This window comes from Haliaeetus albicilla, chromosome 25, assembly GCF_947461875.1.
Source record: "Haliaeetus albicilla chromosome 25, bHalAlb1.1, whole genome shotgun sequence".
NCBI lineage: Eukaryota > Metazoa > Chordata > Aves > Accipitriformes > Accipitridae > Haliaeetus > Haliaeetus albicilla.
In genome coordinates, this window is record NC_091507.1 from 2,738,199 (window position 1) to 2,755,563 (window position 17,365).

General features: G+C 40.5%; 1 protein-coding gene across 4 annotated transcripts in view; it reads right to left on the reverse strand.

The window, feature by feature from the left end:
• The window catches only part of FRMPD4 (FERM and PDZ domain containing 4), a 410,939-nt gene that overhangs the window by 19,846 nt on the left and 373,728 nt on the right, over window positions 1-17,365 (reverse strand). For all 4 annotated transcript variants that reach the window (XM_069770396.1, XM_069770397.1, XM_069770398.1 and 1 more), the window contains exons 5-7: window positions 11,502-11,547; window positions 2,237-2,341; window positions 932-1,039 (exon numbers count right to left, since the gene is read on the reverse strand). In XM_069770396.1, coding sequence (XP_069626497.1) covers window positions 932-1,039; window positions 2,237-2,341; window positions 11,502-11,547 — 259 coding nt within the window. The remainder of the gene's footprint in view (window positions 1-931; window positions 1,040-2,236; window positions 2,342-11,501; window positions 11,548-17,365) is intronic.

The following is a 17,365-nucleotide window of genomic DNA, read 5'->3' on the forward strand; positions in this document are numbered from 1 at the left end:
TGGAGTAAATTTCCTCTTGTTTAGCTCAGTAAATCACTCTCCTTGCTGTTCTAACTGATTGAGCATACTGCTGAAGCACAGTGAGCACAAAAGCAGCCTTTCTTCAAATATGCATAGCTTTATAATCCCTTAAAACCAGTAAAAGCTGGCAGTGCAGCCGAAAATTGCACACCCAGCCTTCACTGATCATTCTCACCCATGCATCTCTCTTGTCTCGGTGTCCCAAGCATGCACGCTACCATGTGATGAACTAGATTTGGTAACCAATCTGTGTTAAAACTGGCTCACCCAAACAAAAATGCTGGAGAGACGAGCAGCATGCCCAACAGCGCTAGTCGTGCTGCTCACTATGCTACTCCAAGGCACTCGCAGACACTGATGATGCCTCTCGTTTAGGAAAATATGTGGAACAGTGTCACAGACACTCCCTAGCAGCCTCAGTTGTGTGCCAGGGCTTCACCTCTTTATTTCTGGATGTGAAATGTGTTATGGAAAGCACAGAGGGCATTACACCGAGATGAGCAATTTTTCACCAGCATTACCCTACAATATCCCATCCCAAGTTCACCGGATGACAAGCTAGATGATATTCAATTAGCAACCAACATCTTAATCTTCTTAGCTCCTGACTTTTGCTGACAAATCATGCTAGTATTTGGCAGCATATCAAAACGATAGGACCACGCAATTTCAGTTGCGCTCCAGGCACATTAAAATGATGACTTCTACTTCTTCGGTGACAGTACAACATAGTTTTAGCAGCAGAAAAATGGACCAAAACCTCATTATTTCTGAACCATGAGTCCAGTCCCAACTGAACACAATAGTAATTTTGTTCTTAAACCGTTCCAAGTAAATTATAATTACTGAAGGTCTTAAAAACAGTTAACTGGCATTCTTGGCATTGCACATCCAGGTATATCTAGCCTACCTTTATTGAAGTGCTGCAGTCAAAACGGAAAGATTTGGTTTGTCCATTTTCAAGATACACCTTCAGAACATTTGGCATGAAAAGAAGTGAATTGTCCTTAACTGTTTCCTGCCAAGCAAATTAGTGAATCGAATTACAACATGTAACAAGGGAAATCTAAATGTTGTTCTATAAAGAAGGACATCATTCAGATGGAAAGGTAACAACTGAAAAGGAGTGTGATGGGTCAAACTGAAAGCAGAATTAGCAATGTCCTGCAAGTGTCTAGCCATGCTCATTACAGCTGCACTCTGTAGGTCTCTTTCCTGGAAAAATGTAACTGCTCAGATACATTTTATGTCTGGCTTGGGGTATTTTCTTTCCCTAAATACTATCTGACAATAAATGCTGTCTCTAAAGTTGAAACGTTTTCAATAAAACAGAAAAATAGATTACTGTTTCTCTGACTATAGTGAGCTATTTAGTGTCTTCAATCTGCAAAATGGGAACTGCAGATTCATTAGTAAGAATTACAATCAAGATGTTTTACATTCTCTTTATAGCTGGATACTAAATGCTAATATCTGTTATCATTTAAAAGAAGTAACATAATATTGCTACCTAATTGTGACAATTCATAACAAGGATAGTAAAATAAACAGGAAAAAGGAAGGGAAACAAAGCTTTGTTTCGTGTGGCTTTTTGTGTGTGGTTTTTTTGTTTGGTTTTTTTTAAGCAGAAATTGCTTTTGACAAAACACAGTATCAATTTATGTTTGGAAGAGAGTTGGATAAAGACATCAGTGTGGAACGATGTTCTGGCAAATTATTAAAATGAGCCAGGAGTTCATGTTTAAGGAGGAGTTCAGTGCCTCTCAAAGGGAGGCTGACTTTGCCTTAGGGCTGGAAACAACAAGTTCAAGTAGATGAAACAAATTTTAGAAAGGTCTGCAAGGTAACGTTAATCTGTTTTCCTGACATGCTACTTCTCTTGAGCTTATGGGTTTTCCTGCTACAAAATTGCTCTGAAAAAAACCCAAGCAAGCATTATCAAGACTATAAAGACAGACATATATGTGCTATCACCACAAAATGCCTTCACTAGCATTTTAATTTTATTTTAAGAAGGGACAAATTTTTCACAATATTATGGGCCCAATGGACTTTAAAAACAGATCTTTCAAAAACTTCAGAAACAGAAAAACCCTTCCCTTTGCAAGCCTATCACCATTGCTCCTACCACATAATTCCCTCACTTTCCAGCCTTGAGGCATACCTTTGGATGAAATGCTCAGTCCTTCCTAAGGTTAAATAGTTGAATACTCACCGACACCTGGCCATTGATAATTACTTCTTCTGAGAAGCGCACTTTGACAGGATTGGACTTCAATCTTGCCTTTTTTGCAGCACTAATAAAAGCTGATTTAGGAGACTGGAAGGAAAAATGATTAAAAGATATATCACATAATTTCAAGTTAAAACCTATCTTTCCTTTTTCAGTTATTCCCCCTGTGTCTTACACACTGGGAACTCTATGTATGCAGCAACACTTGGCATACCATTCACTGAAGAATGGAAATACAGTCAAACCATCATGCGTCCCGAGATAATATATATGCACATACATATAAGGAATCACTGATGCATACTGCACATACTGCAAGTTATCCCGCTGTCAGACTAGAGTAAGGAGAAGGGCTCTCAGTGTACGTACAAATTCCTCGTAGTGCTTCCACAATGACTCTTGTCAACCAAACTTGTTTGCATGAATGGACATGGAGCAGTGACCAACCAGTGACCCTTCCTTCAAACACTGAATGGAAAATTTTTGCATAACCTGTGATCCACTAGATACAGACATACACACAACTTTTGCCAAAAAAGTGTCTGAGCACTCTCCAAGCACAGTGGCATCTCACTATAGTAGTCCACTTCAAAACGCAGGTTAGAACCACCAAAAGGCACCTGCAGGCCAGCAGGCTTCCCCCGAACGTATCCCCTACACACACCTTGTGCAACACTTGCCTTCAACAGATCAGACACTTTGTGGGACTTCATGGATTAGAAGTCTAGAAACATTCCTAATTTTCTTCTGGGACCTAACTGACTTTTACCTATTCCATTATTCAATGGATTCGCCTGTGATCAAGTGTTCAGCCCTTGGAAAAAAATTCTCTCTCCATTTGAGGAGTTTGACTAACAACCCATTTTTAGTAACAAATTAAATATTCACAGTCAATGGGATTTCCATTTTCAGCAGCAGAAGCAAGATAGTTTTATACTCAGGTCAGTTACAAACCCAGCACTTCTGGCATTGCCTAACTCCATAACCATGACAATGGGCAACGGAAGAAATTCTGGCTTTGGCTGAAAATCACTGGGCTCCTTCAGGCCATGTTTTGGTCCATTTGGTTCAGTAAAATGTGAACTAAGATTTTCAGAATCTTATTCTAACTCCTGAGAAGTGGTCTTACTAGCTTTGGATACTGAAAAGACTAACTCATGTTGGCTTGCCTGTGAGAAATTAGCGCAGGCGTCAGTGATGATGATCCTGGAATAATTTCCTATTACCAGTGCAGCATGACAGCAGTCCTTGTAAACACAGAAGTCTTGTCACCATCACTCAAATTTTAACTCAATTAACAGTCTGCAGGAGTGATGCAGTAGTCCAAGGCCACATGCTCTTGTTGTCTCTGATCTCTGCTGAAACTGCCTCAAAAGTTATTTTCTTGTGATGCAGAAGCCTTGTTTCTAGTAACTAGCAGGAAGAAGTCTCTAGCTCATTTCTGTATGCCACTGATTTATTATCACACTGAAAATGTGGTAACTATTATCATAGGCTCAGTATCAACCAGCGAACAAGGAATGAAAGATGCCACATTCTCCCAGGAAATATCAGAGCCATGCGATACTTTCTGGAGCACAAAATAGAACCAAGAAATAAAAATGAATCCTTCTTCACTTTTACAGTTCATTCTTTCTTACCTCTTCTCTAGCAGCTATGACCATACATCTTTTTAATCAGTAACAGTAAATGACAGAAAATTCAACCCCATGATCAAACCAAGCTCAGCTTCCAAAGCCAGTCCTGAAAAATGCAGAAGGTCCCCCGGAAGATTTGAAACAACCAATGAAAAGAAACAAAGAAGAAAAGTTTCAAAAAAAGAAAAGTTAATGTCTTGGGGCCGGGGCACCCAAAGCACTTCTTCAGCAGGAAGGGACAACACGGTAACACTGAAGAAGCATGCTTACATATTGTATTCTAGAGATGAATTCCTAGAAAGACACAGTATACAATAATACCATGATTAATACAATAATTCTACACATGCCTTTTCTAATTTCCCTCCTCTCCATGTAGTCCCTTTCTGCAGTGTGTAAGGGAGATAGTCTATATGGCATCCAAGTAATGGACTGCAACCTGTTGATTCCCACTGCTACAGGGCAGCACAGCTCTAGTAGCGTGCCACTGGCTCTCCCTTGCAAGGGCAAGGGGAAAGGAGTGGCTTTCACTTACTCTTCTTGCTGGAAGAGGCTTTTTACAGCTGTTTGCTCTTGTTGCAGATGAGTCACCAGTCTGGCCTCTCTTTGCAGGCAGACTGCCAAATTTTCTTCCGGATTCTGGCAAGGTTATTCCCATACAGCAGATCTGGCAAACGGTTATGTGGCTCTGTTGCTCTCTACAACCTCTCTACAACCTCAAAAGTCACTTGTGGGGGGCATAAACACTTAAATGATGTTACTGCAAAAATGTGGTAGGGGAGTCCAACGCAACTGAAAGATTTGAACATATGCGAGTTCCCAAGAACCCCTCCAGGACGTGGGGTTTCACGTACGTATTGCACAGCCAGGGGAGCACACCGCGGTGGGGCTTCCCCCCCTTCCCACTTCTGCTGTGACTACGTGGTCAGGACTCCGGCCCCTTGCCAGGCACTCTGGGTGAGCCTGGAAGCAGACTGCTTTCTAAAAAGCTTCAAACTATAAACCAGGGGTGTAAGAAAAACTAGAACAGCTGTGCCAGGTATTTGGGGGAATGTTCTCTGCTGGTTAAAGGTTTGAGTAAGAGCACAGCTTTTGCATTTAATTGCACAATCTCATTGTTTCTACCTCTGCATCAACTTGGCACTTGACATTTTCTCTTTGGGAAAGGAACTGTTTCTAAAAAGTGCGGCAAATACCTAGGAAAACAGTTGGGTTTGATTGTCGAAACTTGCTTGTCTAACAAAGCATCAGCAAAATGATGTGCTGCTCTATTCTATTTTAATGTCTTCAGGTTTGTGGGCGAAGAACACTATCAATTAATGATACTCAGAGTGCCAGGTTCATTTGTTTCTGATACTCTGACTTTTAGCCAAATGGAAGCCATTATCCTCAGTTAACCACCTTAAGCAGGAGGTGTTTACACTAACGCAGAACATTTATCACTGCAAGTAAAGTATTTGCATTGTCACAGATAAAACAGCTTAATTAGAGTGACTTTTGCAAAATGAAGGGACACATTTTAACAAGGAGTCAAAATACTTCAAAAACCCACAAACTTCATGCTGTGTGACGTAAGCACTGTTTCCTGTTAAAAGCTCAAATTTATCAGGATTTTAAATAATTTTTACTTGTTTACACAGAATTCAGTAAAAATTCAGCTGATCATTTTGACACTACTTGGAGAAACTGCTAACAAGATAAATGAACCATTGCATAGAGATCTGCTTGGAGGAAATGATAGTGAAGACTGAGACCCTCCTTTGAACCCTACTTGCTAGGGACTGCAGTCAATGGGTATCCCATCAGTAGGGTCAAAACATGAGAGATTGCTATAACAAGATGAGGCTTTCTGGAAAATATTACTTTTCTCATTTTCTGGACTGTTCAAAATTAGATCTTATTTTTGTCAGCAGCATTCTAACAGGTCATTTTTTGATAGATCTTAGAAACAATATCCTACATTTTGAGGGAAACTGTTTTTCAATGAAAATAAGAATGTCTAGTACTTTGTCTGCTTTTGCAGGTAAACTACAATTTTGGGGAGATTCCAAGGGAAATGGTGTTTATTTGCTGCAAAAGCCCCTTTGAGTGCTCTTGCCGGTAGAGGTGCTACAACAACAAAACCTTTACTCATGCTCAAGAAAAAGAAGGATTTAGCATTTAGAAGAGCATAATGTAGTACTGAGTTACCATAATGAAATGAAACAAGATAGCAGTCACAAGGTAAAAAGAAAACCTGCTCTCTGTGACAATGTGTCAAAATCAGACATAAAAAATGGCCACAGATTGTATATATGCTATCAATTCTAAGCTTGTTACTTAAAATTAGTCATTAGTTTAATACAAAATATTATGTTTGTTAGGAAATAAAGAAAAATTGCAAGACTGCAAAAATATGTTGACTTTTTGGTCCATCCCTAAAGGCAATTATATCAGACAAAATTTAGCAAGCAAATAAAACATGAATAAGAGGAAGAATTAAATTTATTAAGTGGAACGGTACATAATGCCCAAAGGCAAACTAAATGCTGCCATTCATAGCTGTGAGCAAGGCTGAAACAACTACACTGGCTCACAAGAGCATAGTAGAAGAGTAGGTAGGGACATGGGAGAAATAATGTGGAGAAGTTTTACCATGCAGCATTTTGTTATAACCACAGGGCACTGACAGAACATCATCAGGAGTGCTTGTTAAACTCTTGGAACAAATTTAATTGCTGAAATAGTGGTCAGATTTGGGTTCTCTCTTAAAAGTTGGTGATCGATCACAGACAATTATACTTTACTATTCGCATTATTTATATTTTACTGTTTTTAGATGGTAATCACAGTCTGCTCATTAGTCCCATGCATGTATAACATGGACCTGTAAGGTGGGGAATAGCCAAACCTTACTTTAATGCAGGCATTGAGAAAATCCAGTTCATTCCATCTGCAGTAAATGACAGCCTAGTTTACTGTGATTGTCCCAGAAACCATGAGTGAAACCTCAGGTCAGCTTCAGACTTTGTGGAACATGCAGACGTTGCAGCGCATCTCGTGACTAGACGGGCCTGAGCCATCTAGCTCTGCGTTTATTAAATGTGGAGATCCTCCATAAAATCCCCTGCACTGGCCTTTTGGGATTCTGCCTCTCCAAAGTTCAGCCCTTTATGTTCATGGATTACTCCTTTACATTCATGATTACCTCTCATACACAGGTGACTACTCTTTAATCAAGTGCAGAAAAGTACAAAAAAAAGTCAGCCGTGCCGTACTACTTTCAACCCTACAACTGCAAGGATGAGGAATTTTGGGAATGAAAGAAACCTTCACCCCATACAAATCCAGGCTAAAATGAACAAATGAAGGACTATATGAATTGTAATGCACCAGAGATGGGAGAAAGGGCTAATGAAGAGGGAAAAGAGACCTAATGGCAACTGGGGGGTGGGAGGAGAGAACTACAAGGAGAAAATGGTGGACAGGGTGAAGGGTGGAGGGGCTCTCTTCCACTTTGCTGAAAAATTAACATGAAAGTTCACATTGAATTTCCTCACAGCCTTCGCTGCTGAAAAGATCATGTATTTCATACACCTGTACTCCAGAAAAATCCATATAGCCTAAGAGGAGGCCTCCAGGAAGGAAGGTCAGGATTTGCACCGCACACGGATGGAAGAAGAAACGCTGCACAGCACAGGTCTGACATGAGAGGAGGCTCCTTTGAACAGCAAAGAGTGGTTGGACAGTGGCCATGGTCCAGCCAGCACTTCCAGGAGGCAACGCAGTGATGGCAAGTTTGTCATTAACCACATTGTGATCCTCTCCTGTGTACGATTAAAGCTATGTATTGAACTGACCATACCAAAAAGCTGATGTGGAAGTTAGGCAGTGGAAAAGGTCCTCAGGATGACCATAAAAAATATACACATTCAAAGAAAAAAAAGCCATCATCTCTACGCCAACTTCACACCTTCAAGCAGTTAAAAATCATCTTGTTCAAAATGCTCACGTCTGACTTCCAAATGATTTCTAAAACTACACCTCGGCAGTCGTCTTCACTTTAGATTTTGAAGTCTTTGTGACAAACCTGTTTCTTTTTTATATCCTTCTTTACAACCACAAGTCTAGATATGGTAGTTGCTGCTGTTACACGACTCCAGAAAGCAAAGCAGCATGAAAAAACCTGTGAGACTCTCAATAAGATTGTTGCCACAATCATTATGATCCATAAATGTTATTTATTGTAGTTTTTCTGCAAACGTTGTGTCTCAGACACAACCGTGTTATAACAAGAAGCATCTCTTTCAAAACAGAAAAAGATCTTATCCTTTTCCCCTTGCAGAACTTAGGCACAGCAAAATTGCCATAGATCTCAGTTGGGCCTGGACTACATCCAAGGAACTTAAGAGATTAATCATGAAAGCAACCTATCAAATGATCTGTATACATAAAATCTGAACAAATATCAAAACAGGCAAGTTATTTGATTTGAGTAATGCTTAAAACTTAATAAGGCAACAAGCAGAATGATAGTCCATTTACAGAATAAAATGGTCAGAAATGATAATCACATGCCATACTTCCAGAAATCAAAACTTTGAACTGCTTCAACTGCTTTAGCTGTTCAGTGACCTCCTTGTGAGCAGTGGTGATATGAACCTAGCAGAGACTGATGGAAAGAAAAAGATAACCTAATGCTTTGGTTTGGTCATAATTAAAATGAAATTTTAATGAGTTTAAGCATTAAACAAAACTAAATGCACTTAAGCAAAAATGATCCGCAAAAGCTTTCAAAAAGTACTAAGTGAACTACAGAGTACTATAAATCTAGATTATGTCTACTTTTACCTGCAATCATAAAGGATGGTTACTTGAAAGCATGAAAACAAAACACACTCTAAATAGCGCAAATAAAAACAATTAAGAAACAGCACTCTTGTAATCCATCTTGGCAGATATTTTTCATGCAATGATAGAAAGAAAAAGGTTCACCATCAAGAAGAGAGATCGATGAAATGTTTGTAAAGATGTATTTCTGCCAAGAACGGGGAAGAAGTTCAGTCTTTATTTAAAAGCTCTTACTTTTCCATTGTCTGGTTTCTACTTCACCTTTCCAGTTTTATTGGCAAAATAGTAAAAGGAAAAAAGGAGGAGGCAAAATTAAAGAAAAGAGGAAAACACATGTGCATCATTATTTTTGAAGACATAAATATTATTTCCAAACCATGAGAAAAAACGTATTCGCCAGAAGACCAGCACAGGTACACAGCCGGAGTGCAGCAACACCCAGGATGGCAGAGCTGAGAGGGATGTCACCTAACAGGCTCAGGCACTACTGACAATAACTTTGCGGCAATACGAAGGCCAGCATGGGCCAGATGTTCAAGGCAACTCAGGAGTCCCCAGGAGACTTCACAGCCCAGGGTTTGCAAAAACTGAGGGACCTTACACTGCTTCAGGGCTCAAACTTGGCTGCGCACGCTGGCAGCATCTCAATTGCTCCCCATCCCTCCGCACACCTTTGTTTCCACTGCAGGAAAACTTGGGCTTGAAAGTGGTAAGGGAAGGATGCTATGAATCAACAAGACCCTGGTCTGGATGGGTAGGGAGGTACAATAAGAGTGCACAAACCAGAGGAGATCTGCAGGGTGCAACTGTCCTGCAGTTCATGCTCTCCCAACTAAGCTCATGCCACTGAAGCATCCCAACTTTGCGATAAAAATGGGCCAAATAAAGCTAGCCCCAATATGCATACATCAGTTGCATCTTCTGATTGCTCTGTGGACATTCTTGGGGAGACAATCTTCATGCCTACATGAGATAAAACGTCCACCAGCCCCGAAAACTGGTGTGCCTTGTCTGCGGAGGTAGAGCTGGGGGCGTCTGACAGACATGCCAGAGTGGGGCAACACAAATACGTGTATAAGATGGGCACATCAGCCCAAACGGCTGACAGGGCGGCAAAGTGTTTCAGTGCCATTCCTAGCTCAGTGACATCTAGAGGTGGTTCAGTTATTGATTAGCTTTTGGTGCTACGTAATGAGAGGAGCAGATTCTGCCTTTTAAGGCCTCGAACACGGCTTGGACCCAAAGACCTGGGAAGATACCGGGTCATGACTTTCCTTCTTCTCCAGGTCAAAGGCTGGAGGAACACCGTACCCATGCTGCAAGGTCTCCCATTGAACATGGAGTGGACAGTTAATTTGGGTTTCAGCTTCCCTTACGTTCAGTACATGTAGGCTTGCTCTCATACCAGCAGCACAGTGATAACAGGCCACAACACCTCACAGACACGTAGTACTACATTTTACTGTCCACTTTTAAGGACTACGCATACCTGCGCTAAAGCGCATGCCCTTTCTTCACCTGACATTTAAAGAAAGAATGAAGCCTGTCGACGGATGAAATAAGGCAACCTGCATAAAAAAGGCAAGTGGGTGAAGATTTCTTTTCCCCTTTTATTATATATATTCCCTGTGATCAAAACCACTGGCTGTAATCCAGCAAGCTTTAAAGGTGGTTAGGTTTCTTTATTTAGCCAGACCATGCCTGCATTTTCACCTAAGGTGGCTGATGTCAACCAGAACCCAGCTCACCTTCCTGCCAGTGGTCTTACTGCAGCGTGGTAGCCCCTGCCTGGTTTTGCTATGCAGTGTGTGCTTTCCCCCCGTGATTTAGTTGCTGTGCAGACTGGTTTCTAGAAAGGGTACAGGACCAGCACAGCTACATCTAAACTAGCCAGAAAGGCTAGCGAGTAGCACGAAGCCACATGGCACTGGCCAAGCTCCATTTGCAAGATGTGTATTTTGGCAGCTTCATTAGATAAACTTGTTTTCACATCTTTGTGTCAAATCCATCTCATCTCTTATTCTTAGGGGAAAAGGATGCAATTATCCCTTGTTAATCAAAACTGCTGTGTATCAGGCTAGCCAACAGGGAGCTGAAGGGATCTGTTGAATCCAAAATCACCCCTAACGCATGGCAGAGGCCCCCAGCAGCTTGCAAGGTACGCACGGCTTGCACAGACGCATGGGAAGAGAGAGATGCTTGGCTTCTCTCCTTTTTCATGGGAGATGGGTTTGAGCTGGCAGGTCATGAACCCGCTCCCACAAACTGCTGAGCGAGGCGCAACAGCGCGTCGCATCAGCCTGCTCCCAGGTGGGCTGCAGTTTCTCCCACTCCCTTCACGCCAGCCTCGCGCCATCGCCCGTCTGCCTCTTCTCTGCCCTCGCTTCCACGTGCCCTGCACGGGAGATGCAGACAGATTCCTCCCTTGCGTAAGGCACAGCTGGTTTCATACAGCAGCATAACTCTGTGGGACCGAGGCAGCATCAAGAAAAACCCAGGAGCTGCAAGAGATCAGCAACTGAAGTAGAACTCAGCGTCCTGCTCTACCTATCTTTCTGGGATGAGTTTGAAGATACTGTTATTATTTAACTTGCTAATGCAGTCTTTGAGTGCAGGATGCAGTAATGCCGTCTTAAACATCACCTTTAAGAGACACAGCCCTTATCTCACTTATTTCTTTTTATTGCACAGATAAGGTAGAGACACAGACAGAATATAGGCAGAAAAAAAAGCTGCTATGTTGCTAGGAAACTAATTCAGAAAACACTGACGATACTTACAGGGTAAGGTTGAACAACAGTAAGGAGGATTGATTCTTTGCAGCTTCTATAAAAAGAAAAAAAGTAAAATCAAGTAAAGAGTCATACTTTTATTCACTACAGATAACCAGCTTTTCTTTTTAATAGAGAAAACTGCAGTAATATGGCAAAATGTTTCTTACATAGCAGAGAATTACAGAGATGAATAATATGCCAAAATAACAAGTTTTTTCCAATCTAACAAATTGAATTGACTTAACTTTGCAGTTTATACTATGAAATATTTGCTTCATCAGAGACCTGCATGCTGCAATAATGATTTTTTGCAGCAAGAATGGAATAACATTTGATTAATCTTATCAGTTCAGCATCTATAGACCATGAATTTCTTTCACCTACTTTACAAATGCAGGTCACTTTTTATACTATCTAGCTCTTGTACACTTAATGCCAAATTTATCTGAAGACAGCAGTGTTTTCAAAACAAAAACGAGGACAAAATTTAGCCCCCATTTCTCCTCTAGCTCACCTTTCTAAATGGGTGGAAAAAGATTCATATTTGGTGAATACGCCCATTAGAATTTTTACATTTTTACAAGATTGCTAAAGAAACATTTTTCTTTAAAATTAAACAGCTCTTCTTTAGGATGAAAGTAGTAAATAGAAAACATATAAGCAGCTCTAAAAAAACCCAACTGATTTACAGGATAAAGAGAAGAAATTATTAGGAATCTTGATATGATCAAGTGGTCTAGACAAATGACAAATGTATATTTTGACAATTGGTGGGCAGTTGGGAGTGGTGAATAGCTGGGGAAAAGTAAGGGTAAAGTGGAAGAAGAAGGAAGAGAAGCCAATCAGAGTCAATATCTCTTATATTGTATTGTTCGTCAGATGGCTGTTGAGGGCATTATTAGCTAAGAAAAGGACAGTGGCAATTTTGTTGAGATGGAGTTGATTTTCTGTTGGTTTTACTACTTTCAAACACAATTAATTGTTTATTTATGTGATATATTGCCTGGCTAACTGAAGTGCAAGTGATTTGGCATGCCTGACCTGTTCAGCAGAACTAACTAAAGTAAATCACACTGTATTGGTCTTATACAGCATCACCTTATATGCATATTCATGCCACTGATACACAACTTAAAAAGCCAAAAAGCAAAGAAAATAGAGGCGAGACTAAAGGCCCAGCCAGAAAATTGGTCTGGAAAGTCAGCCTATATTTGATGAAGCCAACACATCTCTGAAGGCCAACTGGGATAGCAAATTCTACTTCTGTCAAAGCCATCAGTCATGCAAGGGGCAAGGTCTGATCAAATATCCCCTAACTAAAGAAAAATTTGTTAAGCTTCAATTTTTGCTCCTCTTATTAGCTATTGATACATCATTACACTAAAAGCGTATAGGTAGACTTTTCAAAAGGAGGGATTGAAGGCTTTGGTTGCTTGTTTGTGCTTGGAACAACAGAAATAAAATTAAGTTAGAAAGTTAAAAAAAATTAATGAGGAGCTACATGTGGTGAAAATTAAATATTCTGCCATAAACCCACATAATTTTATCCCCTTTAGATATAAACACTTTAAGGAATTTCCCACAATTATTTTTCATTTCAATAAAACATGTTCCAAAGTTAAACACCAGAAATTATTTATTCAATAATGAAACAGCCTTTATTTACAGCGTTCATATTTCTGAAAATTTACAGTTCATTTTTAAGGTCTGTAAGCTACAGCTTTGGAAATCTCCACAATTATTCTTTATTATTCTCCACTGTTATTCTTGAAGAGTTTATAGCTTATAGTTTGAAAAAAAGCAACGTCCATTCTGTTTTGGCTAACAACAGGATTACCTCTACTTTTTTTTTTCTATTTCACCTACCACATTTTTGGGAATCTGAAAATGCATGATAAGAAATGTAATTTATTTCAAGAATCTTACAGTCACATCTATGCTATCCACATCTATCCAATTTGTCACCGTTCTATTAATCTAGACATACCAGTACACAGAAAAGCCCACAGTTGTAGCTATGGGATGAACTGCAGCCCTGGGATAACTACTCCATGCCCAACTGACCTCTTCAATTACTTTCAACCCACTAATTCATGTTTCTCATGTAACATAAGATTACCATCACCCCTGCCTCCTGCGGTCCAGCTACCTTAGAAAGTTGCGTTTAAAAAAGAAAATCAGCTTCTCCTGAAAATGTTTTTCAGCTCTTCATTACTCTTGGATTAAACCTGTCCAGGTACCAGTGTAGGCAAGATTCATCCTAGACTAACAAGAAGTTTTTTAAACCAAAAGGTCAACAGATTTATTCTGGGGACAAGACTTTATTACAGGATAATCAATTGCGTTGGAAGGATGCTAGACCCTGGACCATTCATTCAACATTTGAGGCTATAATAAGGCCATTTGGAGTATCTGGACCCAAGCATATTACACATACGCAAAGCAGGTGTTAAGCACTGTGTACAGTCCCCTCATCATTTCTATAAAACACATGCCACATTCAAAACACAGCACAGTTACAAGAGAAATAAATATTTAATCAGCAGCTTTTTGATCTGCAGTACTCAGTCATGACTCCACCGCTCGTTTTAAAACCTTCTCAACTCATGATGACAAAACTCCATACCACAGCACATCACTTTCTACTTCAATACTGTTAGCAAATCCTATATATCTAAATGATAACCCCTGCACAGCACTGGAGACTGTCAATCGTACCATGTATTGTATATATCACAGTAACGGAAAAACAATGGAATCACTGACTCTGTACTGTGATCTGTAAGTTTTATAGCTTAAACTTATGTATACATACATACATCCACGTGTGACATTAGAACATATAAACAGTTTAGATTAGATTAGATCACATAAACTAGGTACATCACCACACTTAAATGTGAGCTACTTCTTTTAAACAACTTCTGAAAGATAGTGCAAAGGCTAAAACACCAGCTGCAGTCTTACTTTCCCCCTGCAATGTCTTTCCTCCTTTAAGAATGTGACTGAAGTAAAACAAAACAAAACAAAAGAAAAGAGTACGTATTGCAGATATTTTATTACCTTTCATACTCACTTAACCACAACCTAATTATTTCTCTTTTAAATCTACATACTCTTTCAGAGTCACTCCAAGACCAAACATCTGCAACGCCAAGCTTGGACAACACCTGTGGACTTTTTGGTTGCTCTGCCATCTGACCAGCTAACACCAACACCACAATAAAATACCATGTTTCTTTCGTTTCCTGACATTAGAATCAAATGGTGAGAACAGGGCTAAAATCTGAAAACTGCAATGGGAATTTCAGCGATTCACCTCTCTGTCCTTCCCTGCGCCCCCCGTGGTGATTATGTTTGCCGTTCTCCCTACTCCTTACAGCGACTTAGGCTGTAACAAGGAGAGAATATAGATGGTTTGAGAATCAAATTGAGGCTCATTATAAAGGTTAAAGTTGTATATATATATTACCTGTACTCACTCTTAAGAACTGAGAATGCAAAATTATTGTTTATGCTAATTTCAAAACTTTTAGCAATTGTACATACTAAAGGAGTACTTGGTTTCTCTCCCAGTGAAGATGAATGAATTAGGAACTGACATATAATAAATAATATCATTTACAGGGAATGCAATTAAGAAAAATCTTTCTCTTAATCATAACTTATGTCTGTTTCACTCACACCAAACATCAAATTCTGAAACTCTTGTTTTGAAATGCTTTGTTCTCTGCTATTTCAGGATTCTTTGTTTCCCTTTGGGTCTCACTATTGATGACAAAGGTCTGAGTTTCACAGTTACGGAGTGTGATGCCATGATTTGCAGTATGCTTCACACTACATTTTTGAAGGAAGGAAACGGAAATCAGTGGGTCAAAACTCAACTACAAAATGTAACAGGTTACCTCAAATGCCCTATTCAAAGCTAAGGAAAGTGGAACACATCTTCAAATTCTAGCATCTAGGCTACAGAAAAATCATTCAGCATTTGAATGTCTTTCATTATTATGAAGATTAAGGCAGTAATATCGAACAAAGGGTTTGCAAAGTCACTCTACTGTAGTACATTTTGAATTATTTCAAAAGGATCATTTTGATTTGAGCTGTATATACATTTTTACATAAAACCTGTTCTACGGTAGTTATCTTCACCTAGGAAAGGTCTGAATTTCACTTCTCCAAACTTTTATCATGAGCCACAGCTCCTGTGGAAAAGAACAGTTTGCCCCAGAGATCCACCTAGATTTATTTCCAGGGCCGGAGACACCTTCTGGAGGGACCTCGGTGGGACAGAGCAGACCCATGAGAACATCCTCCACCGTTAGCATGCAGCCTCTCACAGTGTACCTCCAGGTCCTGCAATGGTGCCAACCTGCCCGAGCGGACATGGGGAACCTTGATAAGCTAGCAGACAGACTCAGTATTCATCGACACCCATGAAATAACACAGGGAAAGGGGGAGAGAGGCTTTAAGAGGATAATGCCTTTCCCCAAGGCTATTTTAGTCACAGGAGAAGCAGCGCTGCTGCGCAAACACTAACACACAAGCTGAAAGCCCACGCAGTCCGGCTCCTCTGCACTGGAGAACTCCTCCAGCAAGAACCATGGTGTGTGGGGCTCTGCCCCCTCCATTTCCAAAGGCAACACTGCAGCACACAAACTACAGGCAAATTTCCATCACTCAGTAGCTTCTGTAAGTCAAATTGCTGTTTTTTCTTCCCCAAGTTGAGCCTGTCTTTTGCCCGTGCCCATAAATAGGGAGTGATCCCTCCTTGTCTCGACCCACGAGCGTTTCTTTATATTTTCTCATCCCACTGGGGCCAGGGGGAAGAGTGAGCGAGCGGCTTTGTGGTGCTTTGTTACCAGCTGGGCTGAAACCACGACAGCCATGCATGGCATTACATCCCCAACTCCATCTCAGAAGACAGCTGCAGGAGCGCAGCAGGCAAGAAATGTAGCAAGAGGCTCAAGAAATAAGGCATGCTACCACAAAGGTGAGGTGTCGGGTCCCAGTCTGGGGAGGAGGGGTAACACTGAATGGTATATAGATATAGAAGATGGGACGTGAGGCCAAGGTCTTGCTTTGGGGGTGGACACATGAGGAACAACCTGAGAGATGAATAGGAGCATCAGGTTAGATGCTGGTTTTTTCCGGGGATGACAGAACACAAAGACCATGGTGTTCGGGTCTTATTTTTGGAGATAGGGAGGGTGCGTTGGAATCTCTAGGATCAGAAGGCAGAGGGATCACACTCACGTTTGGAAAGCTGGTGGCTGCTTCTTCTACTGCTGTTGATGGTATTACCTGCCCTTGGCCTCACTGCCAATGCAATGAAATACTCTTGGCATGCAAGCAACTTCAACTTGTGAACTCCTGAACCCTAGAGTTTAATTTGAATAGCCCTGCTGCTTCACAAGGTCCTTAAAATTTAAGTCTGCCATTAAATATATGATGACTTGCAGCAGCAGCAGAGGCAATCTGCACACGAGTCTGGGAACTTTACAGGATTCCTGTTTGAATGTCTGAGCCTTAAAAACTGTGCAAGTAATGGATGCTTGAAATGACCACTGCCACATAAAGTATAAAAGATATAAGCACAGGATTATTACTGCACTGCAGGATCAAACAGCAGCAGAAACACAGCTGAGAAAAAAGATACTCTGATTTGAACATAAATAACTTCAATAATAGCATACAGAAAATTACTGTCAAAGCAAATTATGTTTTATATAAATGTTCCTTCTTTTAAAGGTCTGGCATGGTGTGAAAGTCAATCTTTAAAATTGTCACAGTCTGCAGCTGGCACTAATTGGAACCCTTGTTGGCAGTCTCCATAAGGGACCAAGAAGCGAGCATGTCTGCAGGCTGA